This window comes from Canis aureus, chromosome 5 (assembly GCF_053574225.1).
Source record: "Canis aureus isolate CA01 chromosome 5, VMU_Caureus_v.1.0, whole genome shotgun sequence".
In the NCBI taxonomy this organism is placed as follows: Eukaryota; Metazoa; Chordata; class Mammalia; order Carnivora; family Canidae; genus Canis; species Canis aureus.
The window spans coordinates 60,447,165-60,462,573 of record NC_135615.1 but is presented as its reverse complement, the minus strand read 5'-3'; the positions used below and the strand labels follow the sequence as shown (position 1 = coordinate 60,462,573).

Below are 15,409 nucleotides of genomic sequence, written 5' to 3'. Positions count from 1 at the left end.
TCATATGCCCACAAAAAGACTAGTACAAAAATATTTATAGCAATTTTATTAATTGCTCCAAACTGGAAAGAACCCAATATGTCTATCCCACAGGTCTATGATCAGAAGAATAGATAAACAAATTGTGGCATAATCACACAATGGAATACTACTCAGCAACAAAGAAGAACTGCTGCTCTATGCAACAACATGGATGGCTCTCTCAGATATGCTCAGAGGAAGAAGCCAAATACCAAGGATTGCATTCTGGAGGATTCCATTTGTATGAAGTTCAAGAACAGGGAAAGCTAAGCTAAGGTGAAAAAATCGGAACAGTGAGTGTCTAGGAGATATAGGAAATGATTGGAATGGGGCACAACAAATTTTTCTGAACTGATGGAAATACTCTATATTTTTATAGGGCATGTCATTTGCAGGGATGAAAACTCACTGAAAAGTACCTGTAAGGCTTATGTGTTTCACTGTAAGTACATTTTATCTCAATTAAAGAATACCAAGGGAAAAAAAGAAGTAATTGCATTTCTGGGAACTTATCCTTAGGAAATAATCAGAGAAACTGGCAAAGATATATGCTTATCAAAGTATCAACTATATCAACTATAATATAAAAACTATGGAAACAACATAAATAGAACCAGTAAGAATGATGCATGGATATACAGTAATTTCATATAAAGATATTCACAATATGGTACTGAACAAAAAAACCTGCATATAAGGGCCAGGGAGTGGAAACAACACATATGTCCATTAACTGATGAGTGGATAAAGAAAATATGGTATGTCTATACAATGGAAAATTCTTCAGCCAAAAAAAAAAAAAAAATGAAGTGCTGATATATGCTACAACATGGATCAACCTTGAAAATATTATTCTAAGAAAAAGAAACCAGTCAAAAGACCATATATTCTATGACTTCGTTTATGTAAAATGTCCAGAGTAAGCAAATCTACAGAGATAGAAAGTATCAGTGGTTGCAAGTAAGACTGGTTGGGGGAGAATGTGGATTGACTACTAAGGGGGACTAGGTTTCTTTTAGGGATAATAAAAATATTCTAAAATTGATTGTGGTGAGAGGCACCTGGGCGGGCTCAGTCAGTTGAGTGTCCGACTCTTGATTTAGGTTCACATCATGAAATCAAGTCTCGCCTTGGGCTCCAGACTCAGTGCAGAATCTGCTTGTCCCTCTCCCTCTGCTGCTCCTCTTCCTCTCTCTCTCTCTCTCTCTCTAAATAAATCTTTTTTAAAAATTAAAAAAAACTGATTGTGGTATAGCTACAAAAGTCCCTGAATAAACTAAAACTAGATTGTATCCTTTAAATGGGTGAATTGTATGATACGTGAATTATATCTTAATATATGTTAACATATTATAGTAATATAAGTTGTAGGGGAAAAAGGCTACATGTATATAATATGATCCCATTTTGTAAAAAACTTTCACTTAGTAAAAATCAATTTAAGAGTTGTGTTATTTCTCGGGGTGCCTGGGTGGCTCAGTCAGTTGGGCATCTGCCTTTGGCTCAGGTCATGATCCCAGGGTCCTGGGATCAAGCCCCACATTGGGCTCCCTGCTCAGGGGGGAGCCTGCATCTCCCTTTCCCTCTGCCTGCTGCTCCCCCTGCTTGTGCTGTCAAATAAATAAATAAATAAAATCTTTAAAAAAAAGTTATTTCTAGATGGAGAAAATTTTTTTAAGATTTTATTTATTTATTTATGAGAGACAGAGAGAGAGAGAGAGATAGGCAGAGGGAGAAGCAGGCTCCATGCAGGGAGCCCAACGTGGGACTTGATCCTGAGTCTCCAGGATCACGCCCTGGGCCCAAGGCGTCGCTAAACCGCTGAGACACCCAGGCTGCCCTAGATGGAGAAATTATGAGTATTTTTTTCTGTTTTTGCTTCCCTATCTTTTTCATAATGAGTATGAATAACTTGGGTAAAAAGCTGCAGTAGCCTGCAGACAGCAGAGCACAGTAATTGCTTCTCCTATAAACTACTACACTAAACTTTAATGCAAAGCTACCAGGAGATCTATTTCCTGGCTCTTGGCTGAATTCTCAACAGATCTTGACAGTTAGTGGTATCAGAGTACCATGGTATCCCATGTACCTCATGGGAGACAAGCTGGAGTGGCACCAAGTGGTTACCAACCATCATAAAACAAGTAAGTGTCAAGCAGAATGCAGATGCAAATGGAAAAATATCTGTGTTGTTTACATTACAAGAGCCATACAATAAGCAAACCAAAATAAATGTCTGATCTCTTTCAAGCATAAAATACCAATGGACATTAGTGAGTAATGGAAATGCTACAGTTATAAAGGGGCATACTTGCCTCTCTGTAGAATAAATCTGAGTTATTGTAGACATCATAAGCCAGAAGGTTAGTCTGAGTCCCCACTAAAAGAGCATCATAGCCGAGTTCAGGGTTCAGTACTCCTGCAGTCAGGCAGCTGACTGCCTGGTTAATGTTGAGAAGTGAAACATCAGATTCCAGGGGGCTCTGGAAGACCCTGGAGGCACTGAAATGCTGGCTCCGGGTATGAGGATTATGAATAAAAACCTAAAACAGAAACAGTTAGTTACATCCCCTAAAAATACCAAAAATGTAAAATTAACATATATTTTTTTAAAAGACTTGAGGTATTAACAGATATCAACACTAACAAGAGGTCACTTTAATCACCTACAAAACTTGAAACTCTTACACAGTTCTGTGTATGCTAGCTTTCAATCACTATGAATTGTGGAAACCCAGTGGTTCTTAGTCTTCTCAAGAACGAGGTAATGAACAACATGTAGTTGTTGCTCACCAGGGCAGCTTATATACTACCCACCAGCAGAATGTCAAAGCCCTCTTACAAACTAGCCTCTTCTCGATCAACCTTTGGGAAGCGCTACCAGCTACGATGTGATTACTACGTACTAAGAAGATGATGTAACATACAGTAATAAACATTTCCTTTAGCATCTTTCATCCAAGCACCTAATACATTTACTTCCCAACCCTTAAAACTGGTTGTTTTAGGGGCACCTGGCTGGCTCATTTGAAAGAGCATGTGACTCTTGATCTAGGGGTTGTAAATTCGAGCCCCACGTTGGGTGTAGAGCTTACTGAAATAAATGAAACTTAAAAAAAAAAAAAAACTGGTTGTTTTAAGGGTTAAAACTGATAGTTTTAAAGTCCGGTAGTTTGTAGATCTGTTTTACAAACTTAAACTGAGTCACGCGATCAAAGTTTTTCACGGTTTCATGGTCTATACTAGTAAGACAGAATTAAATAATTAGTCCAAAGTCAATTAATTTTGCAGTTTCAACTACTGTAGACAGAATTACACCAGACTGGTATCTTTGTGAGGTAGGAGGATGTTAGATATTAAAATGGCTTGTATGGGGATCCCTGGGTGGCTCAGCGGTTTGGCGCCTGCCTTTGGCCCAGGGCACGATCCTGGAGTCCGGGGATCGGGTCCCCCGTCGGGCTCCTGGCATGGAGCCTGCTTCTCATTCCTCCTGTGTCTCTCCTCTCTCTCTCTCTCTCTCTCTCTCTCTCATAAATAAATAAATAAATAAATAAATAAATAAATAAATCTTTTTTAAAAATAAAAAGTAAAATAAATAAGATGGCTTGTAATAAATAAATTATAAAATAAAATAAAATAAAATAAAATAAAATAAAATAAAATAAAATAAAATAAAATAAAATAAAATAAATAAAATGGCTTGTAGCCCTCCAAAAGGGCACAGTACAAAAACAGACATGCAGTCTATCAATGGAATTAAAATTTCATTAGGGAAATCTTCACTATCTAAAAAAAGCTCCAAGATGACAACATGAAGAAAAAAAGGGTGGGAAGCACCGCACTAGAGACCCCTTAAGCCTCTTGCAGTTTTAAAATTCACGAATTTTAAATAAGTATTTCATCCCTTCAATAAAAATCCAAAGAGGATTAGTTTTATTACCTGCCTATTCAACAACAAATAATTTTCAAAGGAATTGATTAGAAATATACAGAAAAGGTACATAGCTATGGAATATCGTGTTAACGGCCTCATTTGTGCAATAGTTTAACAACATGCTTTCTAAACATTACTACATTTGATTCTCACAACAAGCCCTGGTTTACAGATGAGGTCAGAAGGGTCAAGGCCCTTTCCCAAGGTCTGGTGACTAATGAGTGACAGGGCTAAGACCTGATGCCTGGTGTCTGGTTCCAGACCCTACACTCTAGCCACCGTGCCTTACTTCCTTTTATTAACTGTTCAGAACAAAAGAATTCTTTTGGAGTCTTCCAGTAATTAGGCTGAGGGAAAACAGGAGTGGAAATCACTTACGGACTTCATATTCGCTGCTATTGGAATGGAAAAAGTTTGGGGTTTGTGACCAAGAGCAGCAAGACTCCCAGGAGCAGACTTCTCCCTCTTTCCCTTCATGCTGTTCTCTGAGTCTCCAGGAGACCTACCTGTCCCTCGGGCATGGAAAAAACCAAGTTCAGTCACGCAACAAATGGATCACTCCCCGTGCCTTCAGCCGAAGGGACTGGCTATAGTTCACGCAACATTTGTTCTAGCTGCTAACAATAGAATTTCAACCGGTCCCCTCAAGCCCATGATGAGAAGAAAAATGTCGTCAGAGGAAATCAGTAACATTCATCATGCAAGAAATATCCTTGCTCAAAACAAATAAAATCCTTGCTCAGGCTCAGAGACCAGATGCCAGTAAGTCAAGGTTCACGTTCTCAACAGAATCCCACTTAAAATGACAAAATCCTATTTCTAGAGACCTGGGCTCCAATGGTCAAAGAGGGCTTTAGCCTTACCTGGAATATTTAATTATTATTATTTTGTTGTTAATTATTTTTAAAGGAGAATATATTCCTGTATTACCTGGATCACAGAATATTACCATTTTTTAAAGTCTCAATATAAAATATCAGGTTACAACTTACCAGATTTGTTTAAAGTTCTAAACAAAAATCCAATTACACAGGTCACAGGACTTTCTCTCTATATCACTTTTCCAACTCCAGAAACAGACCTAGACTCAGTGTCCCTCCTTCCATTCTGGATCATGTTCTCATTCAAGGGCTTCCACAGAAACCTCCGCCCAATCTTCCTGCTTCTCCTACACTCACCTCCCTGCATCTCTGCTGCAGTACCAGCGAGTTACCCTTTATCTAAAACATCAGTCAAACCGCATCACTGGAAAACAATGGTCTTTATATGGCTTACAGGCCCTATATGATCTGGCCCCTGGCTACCTCACTGCTTCCTTCATTCCATTCCAGCCCCAGCAGCTCATGTTCCTGAAACACACCAAGCATATTTCCACCTCAAGGCCTTTGCACTTGCTCATCCCTCTGCCTGGAGAGCACCTACCCCACATAACTGCAGGGCTTGTGTCCTCCTTTTCCTCAAATCTCTGATCTACAGTTATCTTATCAGAGGCCTATGGATCACCCTATCTAAAATAGCCATCTCCCATCATTTTCATCCCCTTACTATTTTTCCCCCTAGGGAGACATTATCCATGTGTTATTTATATGTATTTACAAATATACTTTAATATATATTAAAATTATACACACACACATCTATTTTTCTCCCCCCTTGGGTCTGGCTCCCCTTCTCAAATGTAAACTCCAAATGGGTGAGACTTGTCTCAGCCTTACAACTACAAAGTTAAGAACAGTGCTCAGTAGTAGCAAGCCCTTAACAAGTAAGGTGTGGAGCCAATATCCACAGGACATTTTCAGCCCATTTTTTTTAGCTGTTATGCACCCACAGAACCAATATGATTTTTTTTTGTCATCTGCAGTACCTCTTGACAATAACCAATATTATTTTATACCAGGCCCTGTGCTATGGGGCTCTACTCATTACTTTCTACTTATGTATCCCAAGGCATATCATCTAACATACAGCATGGGTAGAAGTATCTTGAAAGCTATAAAACATTCTATAAACACTAGCTTATTAAACCCAGCCTGAGTCAAGAACAGGTACTTTACCTTCATTTCCACCACCTTCTAGGTGAACCACCTCAAGTATTACCCTGAACCTACCTCTCTGAACTGTTATTCTAGTCAGTAGAATGGGAGTAACAAAAAAATAACAACTAACAACTAGCGACTTATATGCTTCCATTTCCCATATGCCAAGCCCTTTATATGTATTAATTTACTTAGTTCTCATAAAAACCCAATGTGGCAGATACTATTATTAAGTACTTTGCCCAAGGTCATGAAATTAGTAGGTACTGGAGCCAGGATCACCACACTTGTGCTATGCTGCTGCCCTGGGCACTGTAGCAAGGATGCTGAGATAATTCGTGTAATGAAGCTTTGTACCTGTCAAAAGTTATTACACTTGGTGTCACGGTATTCCATGTATCTTGGTGATGCTTCCATCAGCACACAATGCCTAGATATGCCTCGTCTGCTGGATTATAAGATTTGTCAAAGCAGGGATTTCAGCATTATCTCTGAATCCCCAACATCTAGCACAAAGGAGTATTCAGCAAGTCTCCTGAATGTTAAATGACCATGTCTTTTTCATCTCTGTGATTCCTACACCTTGCCCAGCACCTGGCACATAGTAAGCACCTAACAGGTACTTAGTGTATAAATTATAGGAAAAGACGTAAATGTACATGGATAAACATCAAATGAAATCTGAATCATTTAATATAAGGGTTTTTGCATTTTCCTCCTTTTTTTTTTTTTCCTTGAGAGGCAATATGAAATAGTGGAAGGAGCTCCAGAGTGACAGGCAGAGACCCCGGGCTCAAACCTAGGGCTCGCTACCCCTCCTAAAGCTGACCAAGCCCCTTCCCTCCTGGGACATTTCTTCCCTGAGCTCCCTATTGCACAGGAGCTCCAACGCTGTCCAGGTGCCTGAAGACAAGTAAAGTCAACTGCTCGGAAAGGCCCTTCAGGCGAGACCCCAATATTCCTCGTTCCTCTGCGCGGGACGGAGAACTACAGACGACCCACCGGTTGCCCGGCAACCGTGGCTTGCGGGGGGGGGGGAGGGGGCGGGGCCGGGCCGGGAGGGGCAGGGGCGGGGCCGGGCCGGGAGGGGGCGGGGCCGGGCCGGGCCGGGAGGGGCCGGGCCGGGAGGGGGCGGGGCCGGGCGGCGCGGCGTGGGGGGTGGGGCGCGGCCCGCGGAGATCCCGGGGACGGAGGGCCCCGGGCGGCCCCGGGCTCCGTGCGGCGGGAGCGGTTACCTTGCCCGCTTGGGTGGCGGCTGCCAGGCACGGGTGAGTCCCGTCGTAGCGCCCTATGGCCACCATGCGGGGGCTGATTTTGTGGCGCAGTTTCAGGGTGAACACAGGCAGCAGCATGACGGCGGCGGCTCAGGGCAGGAGGGTGCGGGCTCCGGGGCCAGAGCACCGGCCTCCAGCGGCTTCAGGCGCGGAGCGACCGGCGCGGGAGGGAGGAGGCCGGCGCCCGGCTCTCCGCGCCCCGCTCTCCGCGCCCCGCTCTCCGCGCCCCGCTCTCCGCGCCCCGCTCTCCGCGCCCGCCGCCCCCGCTCTCCGCGGCCGCCGCGCCAGTCCTCCGGCCGCGCAGGCTCCGCCCCCCGTGCGCGGCTGCGTGGTCGTCCCGGCGCCGGCCGAGCCCCGAGGCGCCTCCCTCCCTCGGGCGGGGACGGGCCGCGGCGGGTTGCGCTGCGCGAACGCGAGGGAGCGGGGGCCTCGGGGCCTCCTGCCGCCCCCCCAAGCTGCGCCCCTGCAGCGCCCAAGCGTCCCTGGTTGAGGAACCGAGTCGCGAATGCCCGCCGGGCTTCCGATTTAGCTGTGAGTCGGGGCAAACCACGGTGGGTCCCTGCGCTGAGTACCCCGATTCTTTCCGAATAAATGAATGAAAATCAGGCTTTAGACTTTCATGTTTAAAGAACCCAGAGTCCCCTTGTACAATTCCCTGCATATTTTTACATGAAAATATACAAAATGGGAAAGTCGCAAAACGTCTCACATTCATGCAAATACGCAGTGTGTCAGGCACTGTTGTAGACAGCGGAAGTACAGCAGTAGACACACGAGTTCACTGCTCCCCTGGAGCTCTGCTGCTGCCGACCCACTAGTCACGAGAGACCGGCACTGAACCAGAAACACATGCAGTAGGTCATTTGGTGATGAGGACTATAAAGCAGGGAGGAGGGGTAGAGAGTTGGAGGGAGTGCAGTACTACGTAGGGAAGAGACCTCACTGACAAGTGACGTTAGGTAAGGACCTGAAAGTGAGGGAGCCAGCCTTGAGGAAGAGTAATTCGAGCAGGTGCAAAGGCCCTGAGCACTCCCTCTGGCTGCCTTCCGGAAACAGGCATTCAGAAGTGAGGGATGAGGTGAAGTAGGAACCAACACAGGCGACTGGGAAGGAGCAGCCACTGAGGAAGTAGGACAAGGACCATAGTGCTCTGGAAGCCAAGTGGAGAGAAAGAGAAGGAAAATAAATAGTGTCAGATGCTATAGGTAGATCTTGAAAGATGAGTTCTAGGATATTCTTATTACTTGGATTATGTAATCACAGCTATACAAATGAGCATCTTTTTTTAAAGATTTTATTTATTTGAAAAAAAAAAGATTTTATTTATTTGAGAGAAAGGGAGCATGAGCAGGGTGAGAGGCAGAGGGAGAAGCAGGCTCTCTGCTGAGTAGGGAACCTGACGTGGGGCTCGATTCCAGGACTCTGGGATCATGACCTGAGCCAAAGGCAGATGCCTAACTGACTAAGCCACCCAGGCACCCTGAGGATCTTTCTTAAAGCCTACTGCTGTGTCTGTGACTGGGCGTAACCTCCTTTGGAGATCATGTCAAAAGACCAAATTTGAGGGCCGTGATGGAGTGTAAGGCCTGAGACAATGGCCCTCTTTACCCCCTCTGATGGGCCTTGCCTCTGAATTCCCCCAGCCCCTTTCTGCCCCACCACATCCTCTGTCACCCATTGAGACCCCACAGTTCATAGCAGTTCCCTGACCAGCCTCATAGTAGAACTTGCCCTGGATTTGTCCCCCTGCCTTCCTCCATCAGAACTTAATTTGTTTTGTGAAGTATCCTTCCCCTCCGCCCCAGACTCTACTTCCACAGAGTTGTCAGCAAACGGAATCCACTCCCCTTTGCTAATAGCTGATCTCAGCTTGATAGGCCACCTTTCTCAGGAACAGCTTGAAAGGAATGAATATCTAATAGAGATCATTTTGGGCGGTCAGTTTTCGGACAATCTCCATATGCCAGGCAGTATTCAAGGGTCCACGAAAACAGTGGTGAACAAGAAAGATATAATTGGTGCCCCTATGGAGTTTTTACAACCTAGAGGAGGTAAGGAGCAACAGACATTACACACGAAAGCAAATAAGATCAATTTTATCTGGTCATAAGACTGATGTGCTGGATGGGGCTCAGAGAAAGGCTCTTGGAAGAAATTCGCCTAAGATCTTTATGACAAGAAAGCAGCAGGCATTAGAAGATGTGGGGGGAGGGCTTTCCAGGCAGGGGTAATAATAAAGGAAAAGGCCCAGGTTGGACATGTTTGAAGATCAGAAAGAAGACAAGGTGGCTGGAACCTAGTGAGTGAGAAAGAAGTCACATCACCTTGGGCTATGAGCCACACCAAGGAGCTTGGATTTTACTCTTTAGCAGGCAGACAAGTCCATGGCCTACTGGATTTCCATGTAAGGCTGGCCTTGGCCTCCATCCACCAGCAGAGCTTCATTCACTTTATGTGCTGCGTTGGAGGCCTCTGCCTTTATAGTTTCTCTTCCTAACAGGACATTACAATTAGTAGCAACAGCAGCAGAATCACTAACATTTCATTTTCTTCATGCCATCATTTCTAAGTACTTCATGTGAATCAGTTCACCTAATCCTATAATAACCCTATCAGGCAGGTACTATTGTTAGCCCATTTTACAGATGGCAAAGCTTTTCCACTGTCACCTCCTCCCTTCATGACTCTTTGCTGGCTCCCCAATTTCAACTAAAGAGAGTCCAAGCACTTTGACAGCTTCTGGAAATCAGCTTCTAAACACCATTGGCCTCTGCAAGCCTCCTCTTCTGTCGCTTCTGGCCTCAAACTCGATCCCTTCATGGATGCTATCTCTACCTTCCCTGCCTTTGCTCACATTGGCCCTCTGCCTAGAATGTCCTTTCCTCCCTTCATAACAGGTTGGACATCACCGCTCCAGTTGGTCATGTCTGCTACCACATTTAAGAGGTAGCCACCCTTTCATGGGTCCCCTGGAAATCACATCATTTGCCATATTGGGGCTGTTTGAGTCTTTGGATCACAATCCTTTTTTGGGGGGGGGATCACAATCCTAGTTAGGATCAGCAAGGATCTCCAGAAGGTTAGATAATCCCCATCCTCTTTGACAAACACTGATCAGAACAAGGGACTTGGGGAGGCTCTCCTCTAAGGAGAAAGGAACAACAGCTAGAAGAGGCTGGCCCAGAGATGACTCTCCCTCTACCAACAGTCCACAAGTCTTCTCTACCTCTCATGACCCCCCAGGAATCACTGGTTCTTCAGAGGGAACATCTGTCATCTTCACATCAGTGAAACCTGGGGCTTCTGAGGACCCAGGACTGTGGGAAGTTGCTGATGGGCTCTAGACTGGCAGCACTACATAGTGGGTGAGCCCACAAGTCTCAAAGTTTGAAGACCCGAGTTCCAGATTCCTCTTCCATCAGTCACTCCCTGAGACTCAGGCCCATCATTTTATCCTAACGCTCATATTTATTGAGAGCCTTCTCTCTGCCAGCCACTTGACACACACTCACTTAACCCTCACAGCCACCCTCTGAGGCAGATTCTATCATCATCCCCATTCTTGTAAGATAATGGAAACTGAGTCACAGGAGGTTTTATAACCCAAGGTCACATGGCTGGTAAGTGGCAGAACCAGAATGGCAAACCCAGGTGGTCTGGCTCCAGGGCTTGAGCTACTAACCACTGCACCTACTGTACTGTCTGTCTCCTGCAGTAAACTTCCTGAGTGCCAGCATCTTCTAGAAAAGAGAAATATCTGGAGTACTACTTCTGGGGAGTGTCGTGATAATTATACAAACTAATATAAGTAAAACAATGTCCTGCCTTAATAAGGGTTCCCATAAACGGTTATTATGATTATTATGGGCTTTTTATATTAAGCCTGCCTTTGACTTGTTAGGGTTGTTATAATAAATGTGTAATAAATGTGATGTTCTTTTTTTTTTTTTTTTTTTTTTTTTAAGCAAGTAACATTATTTCCAGTTCCTTTCAGCCCTGGGGGAGGGGAAGCGGGGAACCCATCTAGCTAGACCAGGTGTGGTGGGAACTAGGTGAGACCTGTCTTGGAATGCTGACTTCTCTGTCCCCTCCCCCGCCCCCCAAGTCCTCACCTCGCTATGTGAAGCAGCCCCACTAGAGGGTGTGCAGGTGTAAAGAACAGAGATTCATGTACCTTGGGACTCCGGAAAACAGGCCTGGAGGAGGGGTGTGCCTGGTGAGAGGGCCTCTCGGGACAGAAGGCCTCCAACTGTCGGTCATGGGGTTGCCTTCTGGAGAGTGGCCTGGGGCAGGAGGCCAACTGGAGGAGGACTTGTGACTTTTCTTTTGTGCACTGTGATGTTTGTTGTTTTCACAGCAAGCTTGTACTTTTGTATTAAACACACACACACACACACACACACACACACACACACACGCTTTAACATAAAGTAGTGTGAGGGGCACCTGTGTGGCTTAGTCAGTTTGGCGTCTGCCTTCGGCTCAGAATATGATCTCAGGGTCCTAGGATCAAGCCCCAGATCGAGCTCCCTGTTCAGCAGGGAGTCTGCTTCTCCTTCTCTTTCTGCCTCCCACCTGCCACCCCCCACCCCAGTTTGTGCTCTCTCTCTCTCTCAAATAAATAAATAAATAAATAAATAAATAAATCTCTTAAAAACTAAAATAGTGTGCAAGTGGAGGATGTCTATGGATTGTAGAGATGCAGATCTATAGCCCCTCCCCACTCCTTTTCCCCAGAACCTGCCTGTACAGGACCCCAGTCCAAGGGCACCTGGGTGGCTCAGTGGTTGAGCATCTGCCTTTGGCTCAGGGCGTGATCCTGGGGTCCCGGGATCGAGTGCCACATCCGGCTCCCTGCGAGGAGCCTGCTTCTTCCTCTGCCTATGTCTCTGCTCCTCTCTGTGTGTCTCTTGTGAATAAATAAATAAAATCTTTAAAATAACCTCAACATACTACATTTTAAATAATTTTCTTGTATGTAAATTATGCATCTAGGAAGTAGGTTTTTTTTAAAAAATTTTAATCTAAATTTAAATTTAAAAGATTTTTAAATAGGGCAGCCCAGGTGGTTCAGCGGTTTAGTGCCGCCTTCAGCCCAGGGTGCGGTCCTGGAGACCCAGAATCAGGTCCCACATCAGGCTCCCTGCATGGAATGGAGCCTGCTTCTTCCTCTACCTGTGTCTCTGCCTCTCTCTCTCTCTCTCTCTCTCTCTGTGTCTCTCATGAAAAAATAAATAAAATCTTTAAAAAAAAAGATTTTTAAATCACTCCCATACATTAAGTCTTTCAATGACTTCCCATTACACGTTAAATAAAACCTAAAATCCTAAGTTGGTCTACAGAGCTCTGGTGTCTGTGAACCATCCCAACACACCAAGTGTGGCCTCACCTCAGGACCTTTGCACTTATAGCTCCCTCCACCTGGGATGCACTGCCCCCAGATTTTATCAAGTCTGGCTCCTGCATGTCAGTTAGGTCTCAACTCAATACCTCTCTCCTCAGAGAGGCCTGCCCCATGCCCCAGCTCTCTTTCTCTCTTTCTTTCTCCCTCATTCTCTCTCTCTGTCTCTCCCTATCTGCTCCATTTTCTTCAAAGCATTTATCTCTTTCTGAGAATATCTTATTTATTTCTTTACTAGTTTTTTGTCTGGCTGTCTATGTACAAATACAAGCTCTACAGGTGTCTTGGCCACTTCTGATAGAGAAGCCCAATAACTAGAAATTCCCCCCACCACCATCTGAAGAGAAAGAAGAGGTAGAAGTCAGGCAGGTTAAAGCAATAATATGACTTTATCCCTAGTAAGAATTAATCATGGAGAATGTGACTTCTATTTGCTAAAAAAGTGAACTTCCTCATCCTGAATACCTGAATCAGAGATTTGTCCATCTCTGGAGAACCACAGGCCAAATCCTGGGTCAGGCTCCTTTCTTTTTTTTTTTTTTTTTTTTAAGATTTTTATTTATTTATTCATGAGAAACACAGAGAGAGAGAGACAGAGACACAGGCAGAGGGGGAAGCAGGCTCCACGCAGGGAGCCCGATGTGGGACTCGATCCCCTGACCCCAGGATCATGCCCTAAGTGAAAGGCAGATGCTCAACCGCTGAGCCACCCAGGTGTCCCAAGCTCCTTTCATCACATGTTAAGGAGTCAAGCAGGCCGGCTCTCTGGAGGAAGCTGAGATGCCAGCTCAGGAATCAGAGCCAAGCAGCAGAGGCAAAAGACACCAGGACTTCCATGTAATATTCTTGCTCTATCTACAAGAAACATCCCAGCCTAACATCATCCAAGCATCCTCAACAATTCCTGGCACGTAGTGGGTGCTCTTTAAATATCTGATGAATGAATGATGGCCTAATTCAAATAAATAAATATTACATTGTACATACTTGTTTGGCAGGACCTACTACAGCACCTCATAGTCTTTTCCACCTGGAAGGCTCAGCCTCCAGATCTTGTCAAGCCTGGCTCCCACATGTCAATCAGATCTCAGCTCAATGCCCCCCACCCCACCCAGAGAGGGACTCTCTCTCATTACCCTGCTTTATGTCTCCCATCCTATGGTATTGGCCTACACAACTTCTCCCCACTGAAAAATTCAAAATAGATTGTATGGTTTTGTACCAATAAGCACCATATTTTGCACCATGACACCCACAAGACCATACTTGAGATTCTGCACATGATTCTAAATATGATTCTGGGTAAGCCAGAGACTCCCCAAGAGAAGGGAAGCCATGGGGGATTGACTAGCATTTGCACACAAATGAGGACCAGGACTTCATATTTTTAATACATAAACAACAATAAAGCAATGCTGTGTATCACGTCTTCAGTTTTGTAAAGACCTATTCCATAAGTTATATTTAAGGACTCTTTAGGAAAGTAAGATTTTGTCTAACAGGATTCAAATATAACAATAGCCTTGCCAAAAAATTCACTCAAAAAAAAAAAACATTTCAATGAATTTTTGTTGATGTTCTTTCCAACATTCTCTGGTTTGAAGCATAAGCATCTGATTCTGAAATACCCTTCTAACTTAAGTAAATTATGATTTTTTAAAATCTACTAATCTACTCTCTAACCTTTTTGCTGTCGTGACTGATGGAAAACTCCTTCTGCTTTCATCTCTACCTGCCAAGCCCACAATGGTAAATGGTACAGATCGGAAGGTGTGACCAGAACTGTGCTGACAGTAACAAGCCAGCTCTGCCAAGGCAACGAGGACCGGGAGGCTTCAAATGATTTTGAATTTAGAAAAGGCCATGGCAGGATACAGTGAGCCCAGTACCCAGGGAGCAGAGTAACCAGCTCCTGACCCAGCCTGCCCCCCGGGTGCAGATCAAAGCTGATAGCTGGAGTCTGTTCCAGTTTCCAAGGAGTAAGCTGTTTATAGCCCCCTGGAGCCATACCTGGGTGTGGGCAGCATCAGACGCTGGCTGAAGCTTGACTCAGCTTTAGTAATTACCCATTTGGGTAGGAAGCCAACTGCTGGGGCATCTGCTCTGGAAGTATGAGTTTCCTACCTTGGTATAAATTCTTGTAGCTGAGAGCATGGTGCAGCTTTGCTGATCTGAGCACCATATCTTCAGGGGGCAGAGCAGGCTCAAGAAATTCCAAGTCTCATTTCTATGATCATGGCATTTCCCAGTAGGAAAGGGCAGAGAGATTACCAGCCTCAGCTTCTGACCATCCAGTCCTTGTTTGAGTACTTACTGTGCCCACAACTCACATGAAGGCCAGTATCTTTAAACACAATTCTCAGAAATCTCTTACTTATATTATTATATAAATATGTTTATCTTATATATATACATATCTTTTATATAAACTTACATAAGTAATCTCTTACTCATGATACTCTACTGAGCCATGTAGAGCTCAGAGCCTCTGTTGAAACAGACAGATTGCCTTCATGACTCTTCCCATGTCAGCTCTTTGGGTACTTGAGGATGTATCATCATGCTTCCATGGCTTCTTTATGCTAAAAGTCCCCAGGTGTACCCTTCAAGGCTTCCTTGGGATGTGAGAGCATACTTTACCATGAGTTCTTGCTTGAGGAGACTGCAGATGTGATATTATCTTGAACCCTACCTCCCTCCCAACACACACACAGAAGTACTTCCCTTCATCTGCTGAATTCTC

At 44.6% G+C, this 15,409-nt stretch overlaps 1 protein-coding gene across 2 annotated transcripts in view; it reads right to left on the bottom strand.

Annotated features, from left to right (window-relative positions):
• BBS2 (Bardet-Biedl syndrome 2) overlaps positions 1 to 7,493 on the bottom strand; it is a 30,911-nt gene extending 23,418 nt beyond the window's left edge. Inside the window, exons 1-2 of one of the 2 annotated variants that reach the window (XM_077898368.1) lie at positions 7,227 to 7,493; positions 2,337 to 2,564 (exon numbers count right to left, since the gene is read on the bottom strand). In XM_077898368.1, the coding sequence (XP_077754494.1) occupies positions 2,337 to 2,564; positions 7,227 to 7,343 (345 nt within the window). In that variant the 5' untranslated portion in view covers positions 7,344 to 7,493. The remainder of the gene's footprint in view (positions 1 to 2,336; positions 2,565 to 7,226) is intronic. The other variant, XM_077898369.1, reaches the window with a different exon arrangement.
• Positions 7,494 to 15,409: the final 7,916 nt, after the last annotated feature.